General features: G+C 39.4%; 2 protein-coding genes across 14 annotated transcripts in view; one reads left to right on the top strand and one right to left on the bottom strand.

Annotated features, from left to right (window-relative positions):
• senp6a (SUMO specific peptidase 6a) overlaps nucleotides 1-12168 on the bottom strand; it is a 28352-nt gene extending 16184 nt beyond the window's left edge. For 5 of the 13 annotated variants that reach the window (XM_017453162.3, XM_017453196.3, XM_017453205.3 and 2 more), the window contains exons 1-7: nucleotides 12043-12165; nucleotides 8136-8229; nucleotides 5837-5900; nucleotides 4685-4791; nucleotides 955-1104; nucleotides 763-783; nucleotides 296-360 (exon numbers count right to left, since the gene is read on the bottom strand). In XM_017453162.3, the coding sequence (XP_017308651.2) occupies nucleotides 296-360; nucleotides 763-783; nucleotides 955-1104; nucleotides 4685-4791; nucleotides 5837-5900; nucleotides 8136-8229; nucleotides 12043-12073 (532 nt within the window). In that variant the 5' untranslated portion in view covers nucleotides 12074-12165. Of the gene's footprint in view, nucleotides 1-295; nucleotides 361-762; nucleotides 784-954; nucleotides 1105-4684; nucleotides 4792-5836; nucleotides 5901-8135; nucleotides 8230-11708; nucleotides 11920-12042 lie in introns of those variants that run through there. The other 8 variants (XM_017453187.3, XM_017453256.3, XM_017453179.3 and 5 more) reach the window with 7 other exon arrangements.
• Nucleotides 12169-15847: 3679 nt separating this feature from the next.
• LOC108275471 (carbohydrate sulfotransferase 12-like) lies at nucleotides 15848-18006 on the top strand. Its single transcript, XM_017486322.3, has one exon. It carries the CDS (start codon nucleotides 15931-15933, stop codon nucleotides 17059-17061), a length of 1131 nt encoding a protein of 376 aa, XP_017341811.1. The 5' UTR covers nucleotides 15848-15930; the 3' UTR covers nucleotides 17062-18006.
• Nucleotides 18007-18566: the final 560 nt, after the last annotated feature.

Genomic DNA, 18566 nt, shown 5'->3' with positions numbered 1-18566 from the left:
CCGGTTTATTACAAATACCATCAAAAATACATTTATCAATATTACTGATAGTGACTTTATTATTGAAAGTAAGCAGAAGTGAAAAATTCAGTTGGCCCGGGTTTATCCATTTTTCTTTTTTTATTTATTTACTTCTTCATTTATGTGCACTTTTGTAAGAATGCAGAGCAAACAAGAAATGCTGTGAATGCAATGCAATACCTCCTCCCCATTTCCTATCTCTAATTTATCATTTTTTTTAAGCAGAGACAGAGAGACAGACAGACAGACAGAAAGACAGACAGACATAGATAACCTGAAATCTCTGGGCAGGTGAGAATGATTTTGTCTAGCTCTGCTCTTTGGGTGGTGAAGTCAGATCTGCAATGACAGGGATAAGCATTTAATCACATATACACACACACACACACACATATTATATATGTATATATACATATAACATGAAAATAAAAACAGCATGCCAAAAAACAAACAGCTTTAATGTGATGCAATATGACGATACGAGAGCATGCGATTGGAATTCGGGACATACGCGAATTAACATGCATGACGTGGGCTCGCAAAAATGTCGCATGAAATGCTGAGTACAGCATGCAAACTATTACTGTGCATTTCCACACACAAATCGTTAGATGCACGTGATGCGAGACACGGATGAAAGGGATCCATTAAAGACTGTGTGCTAGTGAAGACATCCTAAAGCCATTTCTGCTGCTGAAGACCACACAGAGGCAGGCTAAACAAGCTTCACATGAGCCTTACCTTTCTTTCAAGTCAAGGTTGCTTTAAAATGGAGAAAGTACATGTGTACATAAACATTAAACAAATTAAAAGTAGTACGTAACTGAATGTGTCACTGATATGTGAAATGAAATCACCAACGATCGCTTGGTTCACACAAGAGTACCATATAAGAGTGAAGAGAAAGATAGGATGCAATCTGCTGTGCTGTACCTTTGGACTGGCTTTCTAACAGGAGAGGGGAGATGAGTGTGTTGAAACAGCCTTCCTTGAACTACCACTCCTTGAGATGGCGCTGGACTCATAATTAAATAATTGGTTCTGTTGGGTAGTGGGGAAATGGCCATCGCGTGCGGGGCTTCACTGGGAACGATATGAGTGAGGCACATACATCAGGGCTGAGTCCAACAACAACTGAAGTATTCATTTTTATTCCAGTACATTTCAGGGTTGCGTGACTGCTAATGCTGCGTTTGGCGAGAGTAATTCTCACAACTTCTAATTCCCAACGTCCGACATCCGAAAACTAAAGCTCCCCTCGAGTCGAAATTCCCTCTAGGGATAGTCTTTTTAACTACCGGTGCATCTTGACCAGCTCCCTAGTTCACTGATCAGGGAGTCGGCCATTTTAAGGGCGGTTTCAATCGCGGAATACTTCGCTCCCAAAACAAATCCCACAATGCACTGCAAAAACCAGGGAGCATCGCTGCTCACTATGTTCCCTTACTAGGAACGATGTCATGTTTGAAAAAGCAACTTAAGAAATAAAATAGGAACATGGAGACTTTTTTTCTCAAAATGTTCCAAATGTCATACCAATAATTAAAAAAAAAATTATTAGTTAATTAAAAACAGTTAATTAGTCATCAGTTAATTAGTCAACTGTTCAGGGAAAAGGCTACTTGCAGGATTATTTATTTATTTTTTGCACCAAACTAGATTTCATTCACCAGATGTACAGTCTACAATATTAATGCTTGTTTACACTACACTTTTAACGACGAAAATAAATAATCCGGTGCAATAAACGTGCACAATAATAAATTGGTTTTATCACGTTGCATTATTTACATGACGTACCATTTCTTAGAAAGAACTCTGGCAGCTCAGCTGAAATCGTTGAAGAAATGAGATCACAGTAAGGTAGGGAAAACTGCTAATAGGTTAATGAGGATCAAACCCTAGCTTACTGTTGGATAGGTGGTGGTTGTTTTTTTTGCATCGTCCTCAGAATATATAATCTTTGCCAATTCCTACCCATCCAGCAGTCTCCTATCAGCTACAAACCAGGGAGAGTGAAGGTTAACATACACTTCCTCCAACACACATGAAGCCAGCCAACTGTATCTTCTCCAACCGCAGTGTCAAAAGGCGGCAGAAGCGCTCGACTGCCAGGCTCCTGAGCAAACTGCGATACAGGATTGCTGCTTATACTGTAACAGGGCCTCTCAGAAACTCACTTGCTGCACAGATATCGTTGTATTTTTATCAATGTGTGAATGCAGGGCATTTCGGGAAACATGTGAACACTTCTTCACACAAGTTTGTTTGAAACAAACAAAAAGAATCATTTGAAAATTCAATTCACCCTGTACTACATTGAAAACATGTCATTAACACATGATTTGATGTTTTACTTTGTGGATTTCATTTATTTTTGAAAATGTACACTCATTTCAAAGCTGATGACTACAACACACTCCAAAAATAAAAAGTTGGGACAGTCGACTGTTTAGCACTGTGTACCATCAGCCTTTCTTTTAATAACACTTAAGCGTTTGGGCGCTGAGTGATGACACCAGTTGGTGAAGTTCAGCAAGCGGAATTTTCCCCCATTCATTCATTATGCATTTCTTCAGCTTCGCTGCCTTATTTTGAGCTTCATAATGCGGCACACGTTCTCAATCGGAGACAGGTCAGGACTGCAGGCAGGACATGCTAGCACCTGCACTCTACTTACGCAACCATGCTCTTGTAATCCGGGCAGAATGTGGTTTAGCGTTGTCCTGCTCTGGATGGCAGCACATGTTGCTCCAAAATGCGTACATATCTTTCTGCATTAATGCTGCCCTCACAGATGTGCAAGTTACCCATGCCATGGGCACTAACACACCCCTGTACCATGACAGACGCTGGCTTTTGGACCTGATGCTGATAACAGCTTGAATCGTCCTTTAGCTCTTTGGCCCGGAGAACACGACGTCTGTTTTGTCCGAAATTTGAAATGTCAACTCGTCAGACCACAAAACATGATTCTACTGTGATACTGTCCAACTCGGATGAGACCGAGCCCGGAGAAGTCTGCGGTGCTTCTGGACAGTGTTGATGTACGGCTTCTGCTTTGCATAGTAAAACCTTAACTTGCATCTGTGGATGCAGCGGCGAATGGTGCTGAGTGACAAAGGTTTACCAAAGTATTCCCGAGCCCATGTCAGGATCTCCATTACAGACTCATGACGTTTTTTAAGACAGTGACGTCTGAAGGATCGGACATCACACACATTCAGAAGTGGTTTTCGGCCTCGCCCTTTACACACCGAGATTTAACCGGATTCCTTGAATCTTTTAATGATATTGTGCACTGTAGAAGGTGAAATGCCCAAAATCCTACCGATCTGTCTTTGGGGAATGTTGTTCTCAATGTGTTGGATTATTCACTGATGCATCTGTTGGCAGATCGGCGAGCCTCGACCCATCCTTGCTCTTGAAGGACTAGGCCTTTTTTCGGAGGCTCCTTATATACTACGATTAGACAATTGCCTCACCTGTTTCACATCACCTTCTTATCTTGTCACATCGCTATTAGACCTAAGTTGCCCTTGTCCCAACTTTTTTGGAACATGTTGCATGCATCAACTTCACAATAAACGTTTATCTAAAAACAAAAAACACTATGCAGTCGATTAGGTAAAACATCAAATATATTGTCTTTATATGTTTTTCGTTTAAATAAAAATCAAAGTACATTTACAAATATTTTTATTCGCATTTCCCATACTGTCCCAGCTTTTTCAGAATTGGGTTTTCGATCAATAAAAGGAATTTAACCTGACGGAATTCATCTGCGATTATTTCAGCGCTGACGTTAGCGAGAACAGATCGGGCGAGTGATTAAAATGCTGTGACTGTCTTTAAAATGCTGATAATCAAACTGAGGACTCATTTTCTATTGCGAACACATCATTTCTTTAATACGTGGCAGTAATGAGGTTTCAGATTAGATCAGGATGCAAACAGAGGAAGGCAGGGCGTCTTGGACGCCAATGGAAGTGGAATGAAAGCTTTAAATTCTCCTTATCTTTTTCCACCAGACTTTAACAAGCTTTAACTTTATCTCTAGTATGAATGCATTCAAAGGAAAAGAAATATTTCAGTTGTCAGAAATAAATATAGCAGGAAATGCCCAACTCAGGCTGTGTTTGCGTTTGTAATTCGGCATAATTTTACACTTAATCCAAGGGATACCACTGATAACTCCACATTATTCCTCATCTTAGTGAATGAAGCTGATCTCTGTAAGCTTCGGGTGCTAAATTATACGAGGCAAAGTTTCAGCCATCGAGACAAATTGTGTCCCATGTTTAAGAGCAGGTTCTTGGTCATTCATGTCAGTAAACATCAGATGGATTTACATCCTAAAAAGACATAAAAAGACTGGATTGAAACATATGGTAAATCTGATCCAAGGCCCAATCCGATACAGCATTACAGGGCAGAACTGACAAGACTGTGCGATCACTTCACCAGGCAAAGCCAATAAATCATTAATAAGTTGGGAATAAGTTAAATAATAAAGCATAATATACAGTCATTAACGATATTGATTTGTAAACCTAGATGGAATACTTCCAGTACTTGGCCAGCTTCTTAAATTACAGCTCTGTGCCGACAAACCACTTAAACAGCATTAACCCTCTGATCACACTGCACACGGAGCCGATACCTGGGCTTGCCCGTTCCCATTCTGGTCAGGGACTTGAAATGATTTGGCCGCCGTTCGTACGTCTTCATAGGCTCCATGAGGTCAAAGTGCCTCAGAGGGGGCGCCTGCTGAGAGAGAAAGAAAAAAAATAATAAAGAAGAACGTCAGCGTGATGAAGGAATGCGCTAGGAATGACAGTAGGGTTGTTACGGTGCCAGTCTCGCAGCTACCTCATCTCCGATTGTTACAAAACACTGCGTGAAATGCATTTCTGTCCTCTTAGCGCACCACATTTCCTCACAGCTACTCTCCACTTCATTTTATAACGACCAAATTCTGCTGATGCAATAGATTTTATGGAAATGCCGTCCTCAAAAAACTTTTTCGGTAAAGATTTTGATGCGTCCTGTGTTGGGGTGGGGACAAACTTTCGAAACCGAAACAAAACCTGGCAGAGTTTAAAAGCAGAACAAAAACAAAAAACAAAAAGTTGAGACAGGTTTTAGGTCACAAGGGGTTATAATAAAAGTCAAATATTATATTAACAAGTAGAACTGGACAGGGGATAACCTCTGCCGACAAAAAAGCCTAATCTTTAACACGTTATTCATTTGTATGCCTCAAATACCTTTAAAATATGCTTCAAACAGGAAAGAGGAGAATCTCGGATGAACGCATGGAAAAGAACTGCAAAATATTACTACAGATCTCCTCCAGGAACAATACTTATAAGTCCAGAAGAATTAGAGGATTTGTTCTTTGTGTTTCATTTCGGTTTCTGTTATATTAACCACTATATTTAAAGGTTATTGTACCAGGAAGGACGGGAGAACAACAATCCCAGGCAGAGCAGGGAAATAAATATTGCATATGAACACATTTATTATAACCAGCTTTCATGCACCTTGGGCATATTTATATGAGATTATATTGAGCAAAACAGCTCAAAGGTGGAGGAAAAATCTGTTACTATCATCAGCAGAATAACCGCCTTCCTCATGGAAACTGTCAGAATATAAGGTGCGCAGTGCAAAGCTATAATAATTCCAGTAGGAGTAAGTATAGAGGTAGGGAGGACCTAACTGATAGAGCTTGGGACAAAGCAAAAAAAGAGAAAAAGGACTGGAGGGTTAAGGAGAAAAACAGCACACAATATTAAGTGCATGTGAATACCTTCACCCCTTCAGGGGAAAGTTCCTGCTGCCCACCCACTTGATCCATGGTCACCAGGGAAGGACTGAGGAGCAAACACAGACAGACATGAGTGAAATAAGCAACAGAGATGGTGCTTAATTTGCTGAAGAATCTGCTGCACACACAACAGCATGAGGAAACATTGGCCCATATCTAACTGGCTCATGATGGTCTGTTGAAGGTCAGTGTGGGGGAGCATGGGCAGATTTATACTTGCTGTTAACGATGTGGAAGCAAGATGGCTGCCGTGCATATCCTGCGGTCGTGACTCATCTGTGTGGTGCAATGCCGATGTTAAGAACTAAGGCTGTATAAAACCATGTCACACCAGCTTCGTTTACATGGACAGCAGTAATCTAATTATTGACCTTATTCTGAATAAGACAATATTGTGATTACGGTGTTTACGTGAGTTCCTTTTAGAATATTCCTTTCATGTTCGGGTTTTACATGTTATAGAACATAGCGCGATTAACAGCACACGTCATTACATCCCCGCACCACGCCGGTCCGACGATCCCTCCAGAATTTCACGTATCGACATACAGTCCGTCTTCGTTATGGTACCGTATACAGTTTTGGGTGTTTCAAGTGCAGTTAATTATTTATAATGTTATACGTGCAAACAGACCTTAAAATGTCTAAAAAGCTTGAAGCCGTGGGTTGCGTCCCAAACCGTGTACTTACCTACTATACAGTAGCTGAAATACATGTATTTTGCCTACTAGCCTATATAGTTATAGTAGGCAAGTTCGGGGTTTCGGACGCAGCCCTGCTCTCTTGTTTGCCGTTAAACGAGCACTGCAGTGTTTGCACATGTCCTGTCGCACCATGCGGTGAAAACTCCCACACGACGTTAATAGTGTGATTAAGGTGTGTACATGTCTGTAATACACGTCAATAACGTGACTAAAACAGGAATACTCCACACGTCTTAATTCCATTTGTGTTTACTTCGAGTATGACTTTAGTCAGATTAAGGTAATCAGTAATCGCTGTTTACATGCTAGTTTCTTAATCGGGTTAATATCGGATTATTGTTGTCCATGTAAACATACTGACTAATCCGACCGAATAAACAAACTAACGTTGTGCTCAAATCCCCAACATACTTGTATGTTGTTCTAGACCGTTACTGACTACTAAACACTTTAAAACGGTTTTCCTATTACAACTCATTTTTGAATTTTATAAACCTCTTAAACGTACTGAAAGCTCAGTTTTGAGCCTTTTCTAGATTAGTAAGCAGTTTTGAAGGTACGGTGATCATGACAACGGTTACAATGACAGCAGAAAAGTTTCAAGAGAGACCGAGCGCGTCATCGTGTTGAACGTTAAACATCACAATTCGAAACCAGATGCACACGGATGTCTTGTCTCTGATGTGCCATCTAGTGAATGCTGCATTTAATCCTCTAGAGCAGGGGTGTCCAATCTTATCTACAAAGGGCCGGTGTGGGTGCAGGTTTTCATTCCAACCAAACAGGAGCCACACCTGATTCCACCCGTTTAATCAATTGATCTTGTTTTTCAACAGACTCGGGTGTGGCTTCTGCTTGGTTGGAATGAAAACCTGCACCCACACCGGCCCTTTCCGGATAAGATTGGACACCCCTGCTCTAGATGAATACAGGATATGCAGGTGAGCATGTGAACAATGTCGCTTGCGCAGAAGCCGCCTGCACGTGCACACACGTGTTCAACGAATACAGTATTTGATGCCATTCAGTAAACTGCGTACTGAAGCGGCGTAAAGTCTTCCGTCTGTTGTTGTGTACTGACAGGTAGTATATTGACTCTAAACGCCTTGTGTGTTTGTGTGCATAAAAAAAAATACTTAGTTTAGACTAAATGTGAAGTTCATCAGTACCCTGCATTCAGAAGAGGGCCCCCCCCCCACATGATTTAAATCTCTGGTTCATGATTTCTTAATCTAATATCAAAGTATAATGACACCTTGTGACCGATTTTTTCTACTGGTGGAACGTTCAGGAATAAAACACTCTATGGCTCTAATAAACATCGGAAGTATTAATGTTCACGTTTAAATAAGGAGCTGAATATTTGGAATAGCTGTACCGTATGTACAAATAAGTCCACGACATTCATCCATATTCGCAAACTGACCTTAACACATACACATCACTCTGACAACCCCACCCGAACCCCAATATGGCGACATTCGTGTGGAAACTGTCCTGACATTGCAGCTTCATTCTAGTGCGCGTGTTTTCTGACTGAAGCTCCAGCAGCCCTGAATACTGAAACAAGTGCTTACTCGTTCCTCCTCTCCTCTTGATGGGCAGCGGAGAGGGAAAAACTCCAGCTCTGCTTGAACCCTCCATCTCTGCTGGCTTCTGATCTATCGAGAGCTTAGACAGATACAGAAAAGATGAATATCATAATGGCAAATTAAGGGCACAGACTCGCAGATCTACGGTGAAAGCCCACACACACTGAGGTGCGCTTTATATGTCAAACCACATGATTTGGTTGTTCAGTAGAAAATGAGCACAGATGGCATCTCAGTCTGATTTGTTAATCAAAAGCAGTCGTCTTCTATATGTATATATATCCATATCGATCTATCCATCCATCTATTCTATGTCTATATAAGACGATTATATCTTTCTCCTTTTAAAGGATGCCCATGTTTTGTTTTCACACCAGCGCTGCTAAATTCTCAAATCTGATTGGTCGCTTCAAATCACAGGTTTTGCTCGATGCTATGTCACTGTTGCTGCAACTTTAGATAGTGGATAACCCACATAAACATTAAAAATGTCTGCAATTGTTGAGCTGGTGAAGTTTTCTTTGAGGAGACATTTACTTAACAATTTTACAAATCTTAAACAGAAAATCATTCAGAATGTTGTTTTTTTTTTTTTTGGTTTCCCCTCTCTTCAAGAGAGAGAAAAACAGACAGAACATGTGATCAACTTTTCATATTCAACATAACTAAACTAATAAAAATAAACCCCACCCAATTGTTGATCGTTTTCCTATAACGACATGCCTCCCAAGTGTCTTATTCCATACGCAACACGTTTATTTTTATTGCACAGCTAGCTAACCCTACATCTCAACCCTACATACCCTGGATTACCTGTGGCCCACCTACATTTTTACAGTTGTGTAAGTAGGTGGGTTAGTCATTTGAAAGATTTCCAGCCATTCCCGTCCATGTTCACAAAGCTCCGCCCCCAGGAACTACAGTGGCCTGTAGGGAGGCCCATTCAAACACAAGCAAGCATTCAGGACCAGAAGTCAGTTTTCCAAATGGGCATTCTCAGCCACATAATACTTTTACCCTGAGGTCATGGCTTAAAATCATGTTTTACATATTGATTACTAGCAAGGAATAAAAATAAATTCACCTATAGCACCTTTAACTGATGCTCTATTACTGTATCCACAGCGTGACCTACCTATACGCAAGTTAAAATGTAGCGATGCCAGAGAACGAACAGTTACGGCAAAAGAACTGAACCACGTCACGTTTCACCACAATTGTGAACGTCAACATCAAACATTTACCAACATGGTATAATATATCGCATTACATCATCGTATATTGACGATAGCTACGCTTCCATCCAAGGATTATTGGATGCAAAAAAAAAAAAACACAAAAAAAAGTGTCACATGACAGAATTTATCCATCTTCTGGGAGTAAAACACTGTTCGTGCCATCCAGCGCACCGTAAACCTATGGCACATGTACCAAGGAATTTTCTTCAGCACAGCATATACACATCGATTGACTGTCATTTTACTAACCCTGAAAGTTCCCCCCACTACTCTGTACTCAGCGCAGGTTGCCAGCTTGAACAGGGGGACTGCAATCCACTTTCGGGTCGGTGACAACCTGCGCAACATCAGGACCAATTAATTGGCACATCTCAAACGTGGGCCGTGACATCCTAAAATACTGCAGCCAGAGACTTTCTGTGAAGTGTCTCTCCACCACTACCTCTCAGACCCATGGGCTTCTTCGCATTACTTTCAGCCCCGTCAGACGGCCGACTGCTCCGTTCTGACGTCTCTTCGTATTTCATAAAATTGCTCATTACTTGTGAAATTAAAAGGACAGTAAGCTCAGCAATTTCAATGTCTCCATTTCACCAAGCTCTGGAGGTACCCAACTTGCAATATACACAACATTATGTATGGAAACAGCTCAAGGGCAGATTTCTTTTACGTAAAACCAAAACTTATGCGACAATTTGTGTGTGTGTTTTGATTTTTTTTTTTTTTAAAAGGATGACGTCCATACACACCAGTTTATCGGGAGACAGCTAATTTTGCGCACCGTTTTTTTTTTTTTTTTTTTTTGTGCGTTTTTACTTTGTCCATAACAGAAAAGTGGAGAAAGTGGATGGAAACTTGGCTATTGGGATATACAGACTGAACTGCACACTTCAACATTGGGGCTATATTATAAATATGCGCATACATATGTATCCATGTACGTATCTATGGTTATATATAGTCACTGAAGGCTATATTAATATTAAGAACATCTACACAACTTTACTAAAAGGTTGATCAATTAGATCCACTATTAGTTAGTCACGTGCAGTAAAAACCGTTACTACAGACAGCCCGGATACTCATCGACCGATGTGTGTGGTTCAGCAGGAGGTGGGATTCAGAAGCTAGTTTCAGCACTGAGGTATCATTACATTTATACAGAATGAAAACGTTTGCATAAGTCAAAAAGGAGTAGGTCCCCCCCTTACTTCAGATAATTTGGGACACTCTGAAACACTAAAAAAAACTAATAGCGCAGACACACGAAATCTGCTTCTCCAGAGCAAGCGGACTTCTGATTAGTCCACATCTCCTCTTTTTTTCTCTGTCCATTATTGGGCACAAGACCATCTCTGACCATATTATTATTATTAATATTATTAGGGTGATCGAGCATTCTCACTACAAGTGTGCCAGGCCCAATGCATGACATCCCATTATACTACAGGACTCAGACATTTTTAAAAACCCATTTCTTCCACTAAATGTCTCATCAGGGCATATGTACAGCGATGTCACATCCCAGTTCTTTGTCTTGACTTGTCTCAATCTAAGGGTCAGTGCAATTCTCAGGAAAATACAACAACTGAACATTTAAAGAGACCAAATATGACCAACGTCTCTGTAGACTTTAGCTAGGTCATGGAGCAGCGTATAGCCTCATTAAAGAAAGCATCAGAAGTGGTGATTACTAGTATAACACTGGCAGATTAAATTAGAGCAGGTATATAACGCATGTTTAAATAAAAAAAAAAAAGTTTTTGAAAATTTTATATGATATTAGATGACCGGCTTATGGAGTGCAGACAAAGCTACAGCTAGTTAGCCATCCATCCTGGACCTTAAATTATACACATAGAAACATATAACTATATTTAAAACATTAAAAAACAACGCGACGTGCATTAAATGACATTTAAGCTACAGCACATTTTAATAAATACATCTTTTCAGTGTTTTGTGTGGCGCTTTAGCTACATTCCTAGCTACTAGGCCTTTATTACAGCTGATTGGGAGCTAGCTTTAGCTTGATATCCAGCATTTAGCTAATCTACTTGCTGGGGTGTTGTTGTTTTTTTGTTTTGTTTTTTAAATGAGCAATGAGATGAGAATTCGCCTTATTATTTCCCTTTTTCTTTTTTTTTAAAAAGAAAAAGATTTGTTCGTGCATGTGTGTTCATCTTAGCGAGGAAGTCCAGCAAGAGCACTAGCACTGTATGGAAGCTAGCTGGATAACTGTCATAGCCTGGACCTCAGGCGTTTTCAAAATAATAAATAAATAAAAAATAAAACCAAAACGAAACAAGCGGTACTCCACCTGGGAAATAGTGGTGCATTCAAAGGGTGCGTGTCACATAACCTGCGTTGCTCACACTTTGTGGGAACGGATGCACCTTTTGGAGCTGTAGTTAGTAAGAAAGCTGAACGCAAACAATCAATGGCCACCCCGCTGACTAGCCGAGCTAGCATATGCATACACATTAGCTTAGCGTGCTAATGCTAGCTCCACGTACAGCTAGCTTTACAGACAAAACAGCCCAACACCGGACCGTATAAAAAATGCATATACGTTTCTCCTGGAACACAACAACAAACTATGTGTAGCTCATTAGATATGTCTGGAGTGATATTTAGCTATAGTAACTACTGACCTTCGATAAAAACGCTCTTCTTGTGAGCCATGTTTATTCCATGTTGTTGCCGATTGAGGCTGTTTGTGTCTCTCTGAGCCACACCGATATTGCTGAGGGAAAACTGACCAAGTGCCGAGCAGCGACACGGCGTCAATAAGTCACATTTCAAGAAAAAAAAAGTCAGCATTTTAGTTACAATAAGAACAAAAATGTCTGAATGACTACATTTAATCACTCTTTGGTCAGTTACCTTCATGAAGAATTAAAAATATCGTATTGACTAGTTCTAGAAATGCTATTTACATACTTAATACTACTGGTGGGAAATATTAATATAACTTAATAATATTTGGTCAGGTAATGTGTACATTTTTTTGTTGTTGTAATTTTTATTTTAATCCAGACACCTGTGGACACCTGACCACCATATGTGCATTGTATAATAATAATAATAATAATAATAATAATGATAATAATAATAATAATAATAATGAGTCTTTATTGGTCACCTGTACATTACAGCATTGTGAAACTCTTTTCTTCACATACCCCAGCATACCAGGAAGTTGGGTTCAGAGCAAAGGGTCAGACATGATATAGTACCCCTGGAGTAGAGGGGGTTAAGGGCCTTGCTCAAGGGCCCAACAGTGGCAGCTTGGCTGCACCGGGGTTTGAACCCCCAACCTTCCAATCAGTAATCCAGAGCCTGGGAGCGCTGGGGCTTGAACGCCTGATCTTCCAATCAGTAACCGTCAAGCCACCACTGCCCAACATCCCATTCCAGATTTATTCCCTCTTTGCTGTTATAATACCCTCCATTCTTCTGGGAAAGGCTTTCCACTAGATTTTGAAGCATGGCTGTGGGGTCATTCAACCACAAGAACATTAGTGAGGTCATGCAATGACGTCGGGCAAGCAGGCAGGAATTCCAGTTCACCAAGCACAAAAGTAGATGTTCAGTGGGGTTGATGTCAGGGATCTGTGCAGAATACTTGAGCTCTTCCAGTCTTGCCAGACCGAGCGCTTGTGCAGCTTGCATGGGGCATTGTCATGCTGGAACAGGTTTGGCCTCAACTCCTTAATTCCAGCGAAGGGAAAATCGTAATTCTACAGCATACAAAGACACAACTGTGTGCTTCCAACATTGAGGCAGCAGTTTTGGGAAGACACACACATATAGGTGTGATGGTCAGGTATCTAAAAACCTAAATATAGTGTATACTCTATTAAAATAATCTTCTTGAAAAATCCATCTTAGTCTGACCAGTTACCAGCTGCTGGTAAATGCTCATTAAAAAAGGAAAGAGTTTCTGAATTACCACTAACTTTTGACCAGTTATCGTAAGAAAATAACACAACAGTTAGACATTTTAAGATCCTTAACTGTTCCGTTTACTCTAGTAATAAGGAAACTGGAAAACAAGTTATCAATTGGCAAAGCCCACCAGTTTTTTTTTTTTTTTTGGCAACCGGTAGCTAGTAGAACAACTTGGGTTTTAGAGACTAAAATAATCCACCAAACCACGGCTTCTGGTAGCAGCTAGAATCTGCAAGTAAAATTTGACTTAATAGGTAGAGACAGAAAAACAAATACCTGTGGTGCAACATCCAAAAAGTTGAGTAAAAATAAAAAGACCACTATGAAAGGCCCACTCTGTCAAGACCATGCAATCCACAAACTCCACTTCCCAGAACCCACTGCCAATAGCCGGTCCCAAGCACCGAACTTTTGATCACACGCACTGGTTCCCAATCACACACACTCATACACACACTTTAAAAGAAACTCTCACCCTCATGAACTCTGTGAAGTAAAATGTTCTGTTTGTTTGTTCGTCTGATTTTTATCAAGGTGTTTAACATTGTGCAAGCAATATTCCTCCAGATACCTGACTTTTTGGTTTTGTGTCCTGTCTGTTGCACAGTGTGTTCTGTTTGTTGGTTGCCTGACCTGTACCCCTTTTTTGACTTTAATCTTGCCTGATGTTTTGGATTGTTGTCCATCTTTCATTGAAAAGACTCTTGACTGCTTTTGTTCAGTCTCAGCCCTCCAGTTCATGATGGATTATTTTGATGATAACATGGGTGCAGCAGAGACCCTGACTGATGGCATGCACTTACAGCACATGGTCAGCTGATGGGAGAACAGCAGCAGTGGCTCATTGACCTGGATGCCAAAGTTAATCTTCTCTCTCAAGCACTTGCCTTCACTGCTGATGCTTTAGCCAGATAAGTTTGCAGGTGATGCATGTTGGTGTAAAGGATTCTTATTGCAATGTTCTCTGTTTTGTGCTAAAATTGTCTTAAACATGCTGGGTCTTCCTCTGCCATCACTTTTCAAGCTCCATTTTGTCACAGATTGCTGTACCATATTGAATATGCAAATTGAACTAAACACTTGTTTTCCAACTTCTCTGTTAGCTACCACATATGGAATAAAATGCAATTTTGTGTGGGGTTTTTTTATTTTATTTTATTTTATTTACTTTCCTGTGACAAAACATCCTGAAGTTTATTATTCCTCATTTTTACAACAGCAATTTTTCCACCAATTCCAGTTATTAAATTTTACTAAAGAGACTTCTTAACTGTTGGTTACATGTTGTGGAATGTCCACAAAAGAAGCTAGTTCATGTCCTCACTTACACGCTAGCCGCTTTCCCTTACCTGACTCTCTTTATTCTCTATCAGATCTTTAAAAAATGTTGTTTTTAAACCACAGCCATGGCAAACCACAAAAAGCACATTAATTACGTCTTAGATTATGTTGAGCATCCATCATACAAGTCCCTGTGAATGTTACTATAGAAATGTTAACATATTAGAACAAGCACATTAATATAAAGCTGTAATTAATCAGAGCTGCTGTTATAGAAAATTAATCAACACCTTTGTGACCAATTAGATTTAAGAATTAAACAGCACTGTGGTACAAATAAAAATATCTACATGAGGTTTTTAATTACATCAAACTTGGAGGAAGGTGGAGAGCATGGACCACATGCATTACTTTCTTGAGAGGACAGGTCAGTGGAGTGCATGTCTATCTCAGCCTTGCGTTTTGTACATAAAAGGACATTTTGAACCAAATTCGACAATTGTTTGGCTAAAATTTAAGGGCAGATATGCTTTTTTCCCTTTCTTTCTTTTTTTTTTTTTTAAGCTAAGAGAAACAAAGATTAGAACTTAATATCTGGAGCTGCTGTGTGATCCTTGCACAGGGAATGTTTTCCCCACAAGGGGATGCCAGAAGCTTGCTTTCTGCAAAAGCATGCTCCACCTTGACACTGGGTGATATGTGGCCAAAAAAATTTAAGCAGCAGACTATTTCACTGCAAAAACGATTTCATAGCAAGTAGAGATATATTGAATAAAGGAAAAGTTATCTAATATTTCTTCATTATGAAATTATAACAAATCTAAACCCATAATGCATGTTTCTAGATATAGAAATAAATGCTTGAAATACATTTCTGACAATAGTATAACTTCAAATGAGTAGAGTCAATGAATAGGTTTAATAGACTCATATATATATATATATATATATATATATATATATATATATATATATATATATATATATATATATATATATATATTCTTAATTGCTGAATGTGTTGTTTTCTGACCCCAAATACTGATATAATATACAATCTGTATATTATACTGCTTGTGTACATTTCTGCTCACAATGACAGTGGCAGTCTTTATCATCAGTCATATGGTTGTAGACATATTTCAGACCCTGGTAATGCTGCCAGGTCGTAATTGCTTTACGGTCACGAATAGAAAGTGCGTGAGAAAAGACAAATAGCTCTAAATTAAAAAAAAAAAAAAAGAAGGAGTCATCTGACAATTTAACTCCACCCTTACTTGAGTAACTTCAGTTCAGAATTGTTCATTATGTTCAGATTCCCACACCTACCAGACGAAATGGGCAAGTTTAAGTATACTTACTATTTTGTTTTAACCCTGAGCTTCATTTCAGTTCTGTTTTATATGAACAGACAAACAGAGGATGAAAGATATATCTATGCCAAGCCTCAAGATTCTTCTAAGCCAGAAATGAAATCACGGCTGGACACTGAAGAAAACGGGAGATGTGAGGGGAAGAGTCACACAAACCCGATGCCACCGAAGCTGACGCTCAGACAGTATGCCAGAAAGAAGCTTGTTTATGACCTGTGCAGCACAAAAACCATATTGGACACCAGAAGCAAATGGCAGACATTTGACCAAATTCCCAAGAGGGAGTTGCACAATTTGCTTGTAGACGACCGGCATGGAATAATCTACTGCTATGTTCCAAAAGTTGCCTGCACTGCATGGAAACGGATCATGATTGTTCTGAGTGAGAGTCTGAAGGTGCATGGTGTACCTTACAGGGTCCCTGCAGACGTCCCCATCGAAGACGTTCATGGATCCTCTCTACAGCACCTTAACGAATACCCGAAGGTAGTGATAAAACAAAAACTTGAGACATACAAAAAGTTCATATTTGTCAGAGATCCATTTGTTAGACTGATTTCAGCCTACAGAGATAAGTTAGAAAGCCCAAATCAGATATATTATGAAAGAATAGGGATGGACATATTACGCACTTTTGGAAATGTCTCTAATCCGCCAGCATCAGTAGAGAAAGCCCATGCTGATGGCATTGTTCCTTCTTTCTACAACTTTATCCAATATATACTGAGCCTCCCAGCAGGCAACGACACAGTATTTGATGAACATTGGCGACAAACAATTAACTTGTGCCATCCCTGCCTGATTAATTATGACTTTATCGGGAAGATGGAAACCATCGAGGAAGATGCTGCTCAACTGCTACGAATTCTCCATGTTGATAACATTGTCGACTTTAAACCATGGGTCAAAAGTCAAACGGACCTACGTGAGATCATGACCTGGTTTGCCAACATCCCCTTGGAGTGGAGGAGGAAACTCTACAAAGTTTATGAGGAAGACTTCAGACTGTTTGGATATGAAAATCATGAACACCTAGACAATCTCCATCTTGAAAACATCACCTGAATTGTTTGTTGTGTTCTGTAGTGTGACTGTTTGTTCATTTGTAGGGGAATCCTGTGCTAGGACTTGACGTTGGTAACTTAGTCTCCTTTACTGATTTGAATGGCATGGGTGTTATGGTGATGGAAAATATTATTCCTCGTTTTCACATTACAGTTGATCTGTTTTAAGCTTCATCTTAATATGCCAACAGTCTAAGTAGAAAATGTTTCTTGTTGCGTTACATGAAATGAGGTCCAAAGATGCTAGCAGACACCATTTCATGTTGTACTTAACCTTTTCACCTAATACTATTTTGTCAAGCCAGGTTTTGTGACAGAATTTTTCTGTGGATTTATGCCTCACTAGAATTTTCATTAGTAGACCAAGCTCAATATTCACTCACCCCTTTCTTTATCAGAGTCCTTTCTGAAAGTATATTGCTATTTCTAGAGGAGCTTTTGTTCCAAACTTATAAAATGTATCACTTGTCTATCCTTTAATGGTGTTTCAAGTAGCTCATGGCTCAGTAGTACATGGCTAAGTAAGTTCTAAGGAAGTAAATAATATTTATTATTATTATTATCTGTGGAACTATATTAGTGAATAGTACAACCCCAATTCTAAAAAAGTTGTGATGCTGTGTAAAATGTAAATAAAAACAGAATGCAATGATTTGTCTCATAAACCACTTTGGTATTCACAATAGAACATGTTCGCAATGTCTGTAATGTAAGACACCTAAGAGAGTGCTACAGGTAGACAGGAAGGACAGTTGATTAAAAATAGCAGTAGTTGAAACTGCCAGTTTTATCACTATTTATCTGTAAAATAAATAAATTTAAAAAATCATGTCCATACAGCATTTAATGTCATAAACACCTTCAAACAGATTTGTCAGAGAACAGCTGTTTGAATTTACAGGAAAATAAAGCTGTTTGTTGTCAGTATAACCGTGATATGCTAAGCTGTGTTTCTGAGTGATGTGACCAAGAGGAACAAAAGAGGTCCCAATATGGAACCATGAGGAACACCGTAAGAGATCTGTGCATAAGATGAGAAACGATTTCATACAGAAAAAGTTCTCTCCTTAAGTTAAGAGGCAAAACACTTCAACACTAGTCCCTGAAACCCAGCCACATGATTAAGTTCCTTTAAAAGGATGTCATGATCTATTATATCAAAGGCTGCACTTAAAATCCAGCAGGATTATAATACAGCAGGAACCACAGTCAAGAGAGAGTAAAATGTCATTGGTAACCTTTAAAAAAGCAGACTCAGTACTATTTAGTTCCCTAAAAGCAGACTGAAATGTATCAAAAATGTTCAAAGTACTCATGTAAGAAGAGTTCTGAGAATAAAAAACTTTTTCCAAGACTTTTTAATGGAAGATAGTTTGGAGATGGGTCTGTAATTATTCAGAGTGTGTTGGTCAAGATGAAGCCTTTGTAGCAATTGCTGGAAAACAGCATGTTTAAACGCAACTAGTAAAACTCCATTTTATAGGGCGCTATTAATAATAGCATTAA

The sequence above is a fragment of the Ictalurus punctatus genome, chromosome 2 (assembly GCF_001660625.3).
Source record: "Ictalurus punctatus breed USDA103 chromosome 2, Coco_2.0, whole genome shotgun sequence".
Classification (NCBI taxonomy): Eukaryota; Metazoa; Chordata; class Actinopteri; order Siluriformes; family Ictaluridae; genus Ictalurus; species Ictalurus punctatus.
Note: the sequence above shows the minus strand (reverse complement) of the source record. Positions and strands in the feature narration are given on the sequence as shown.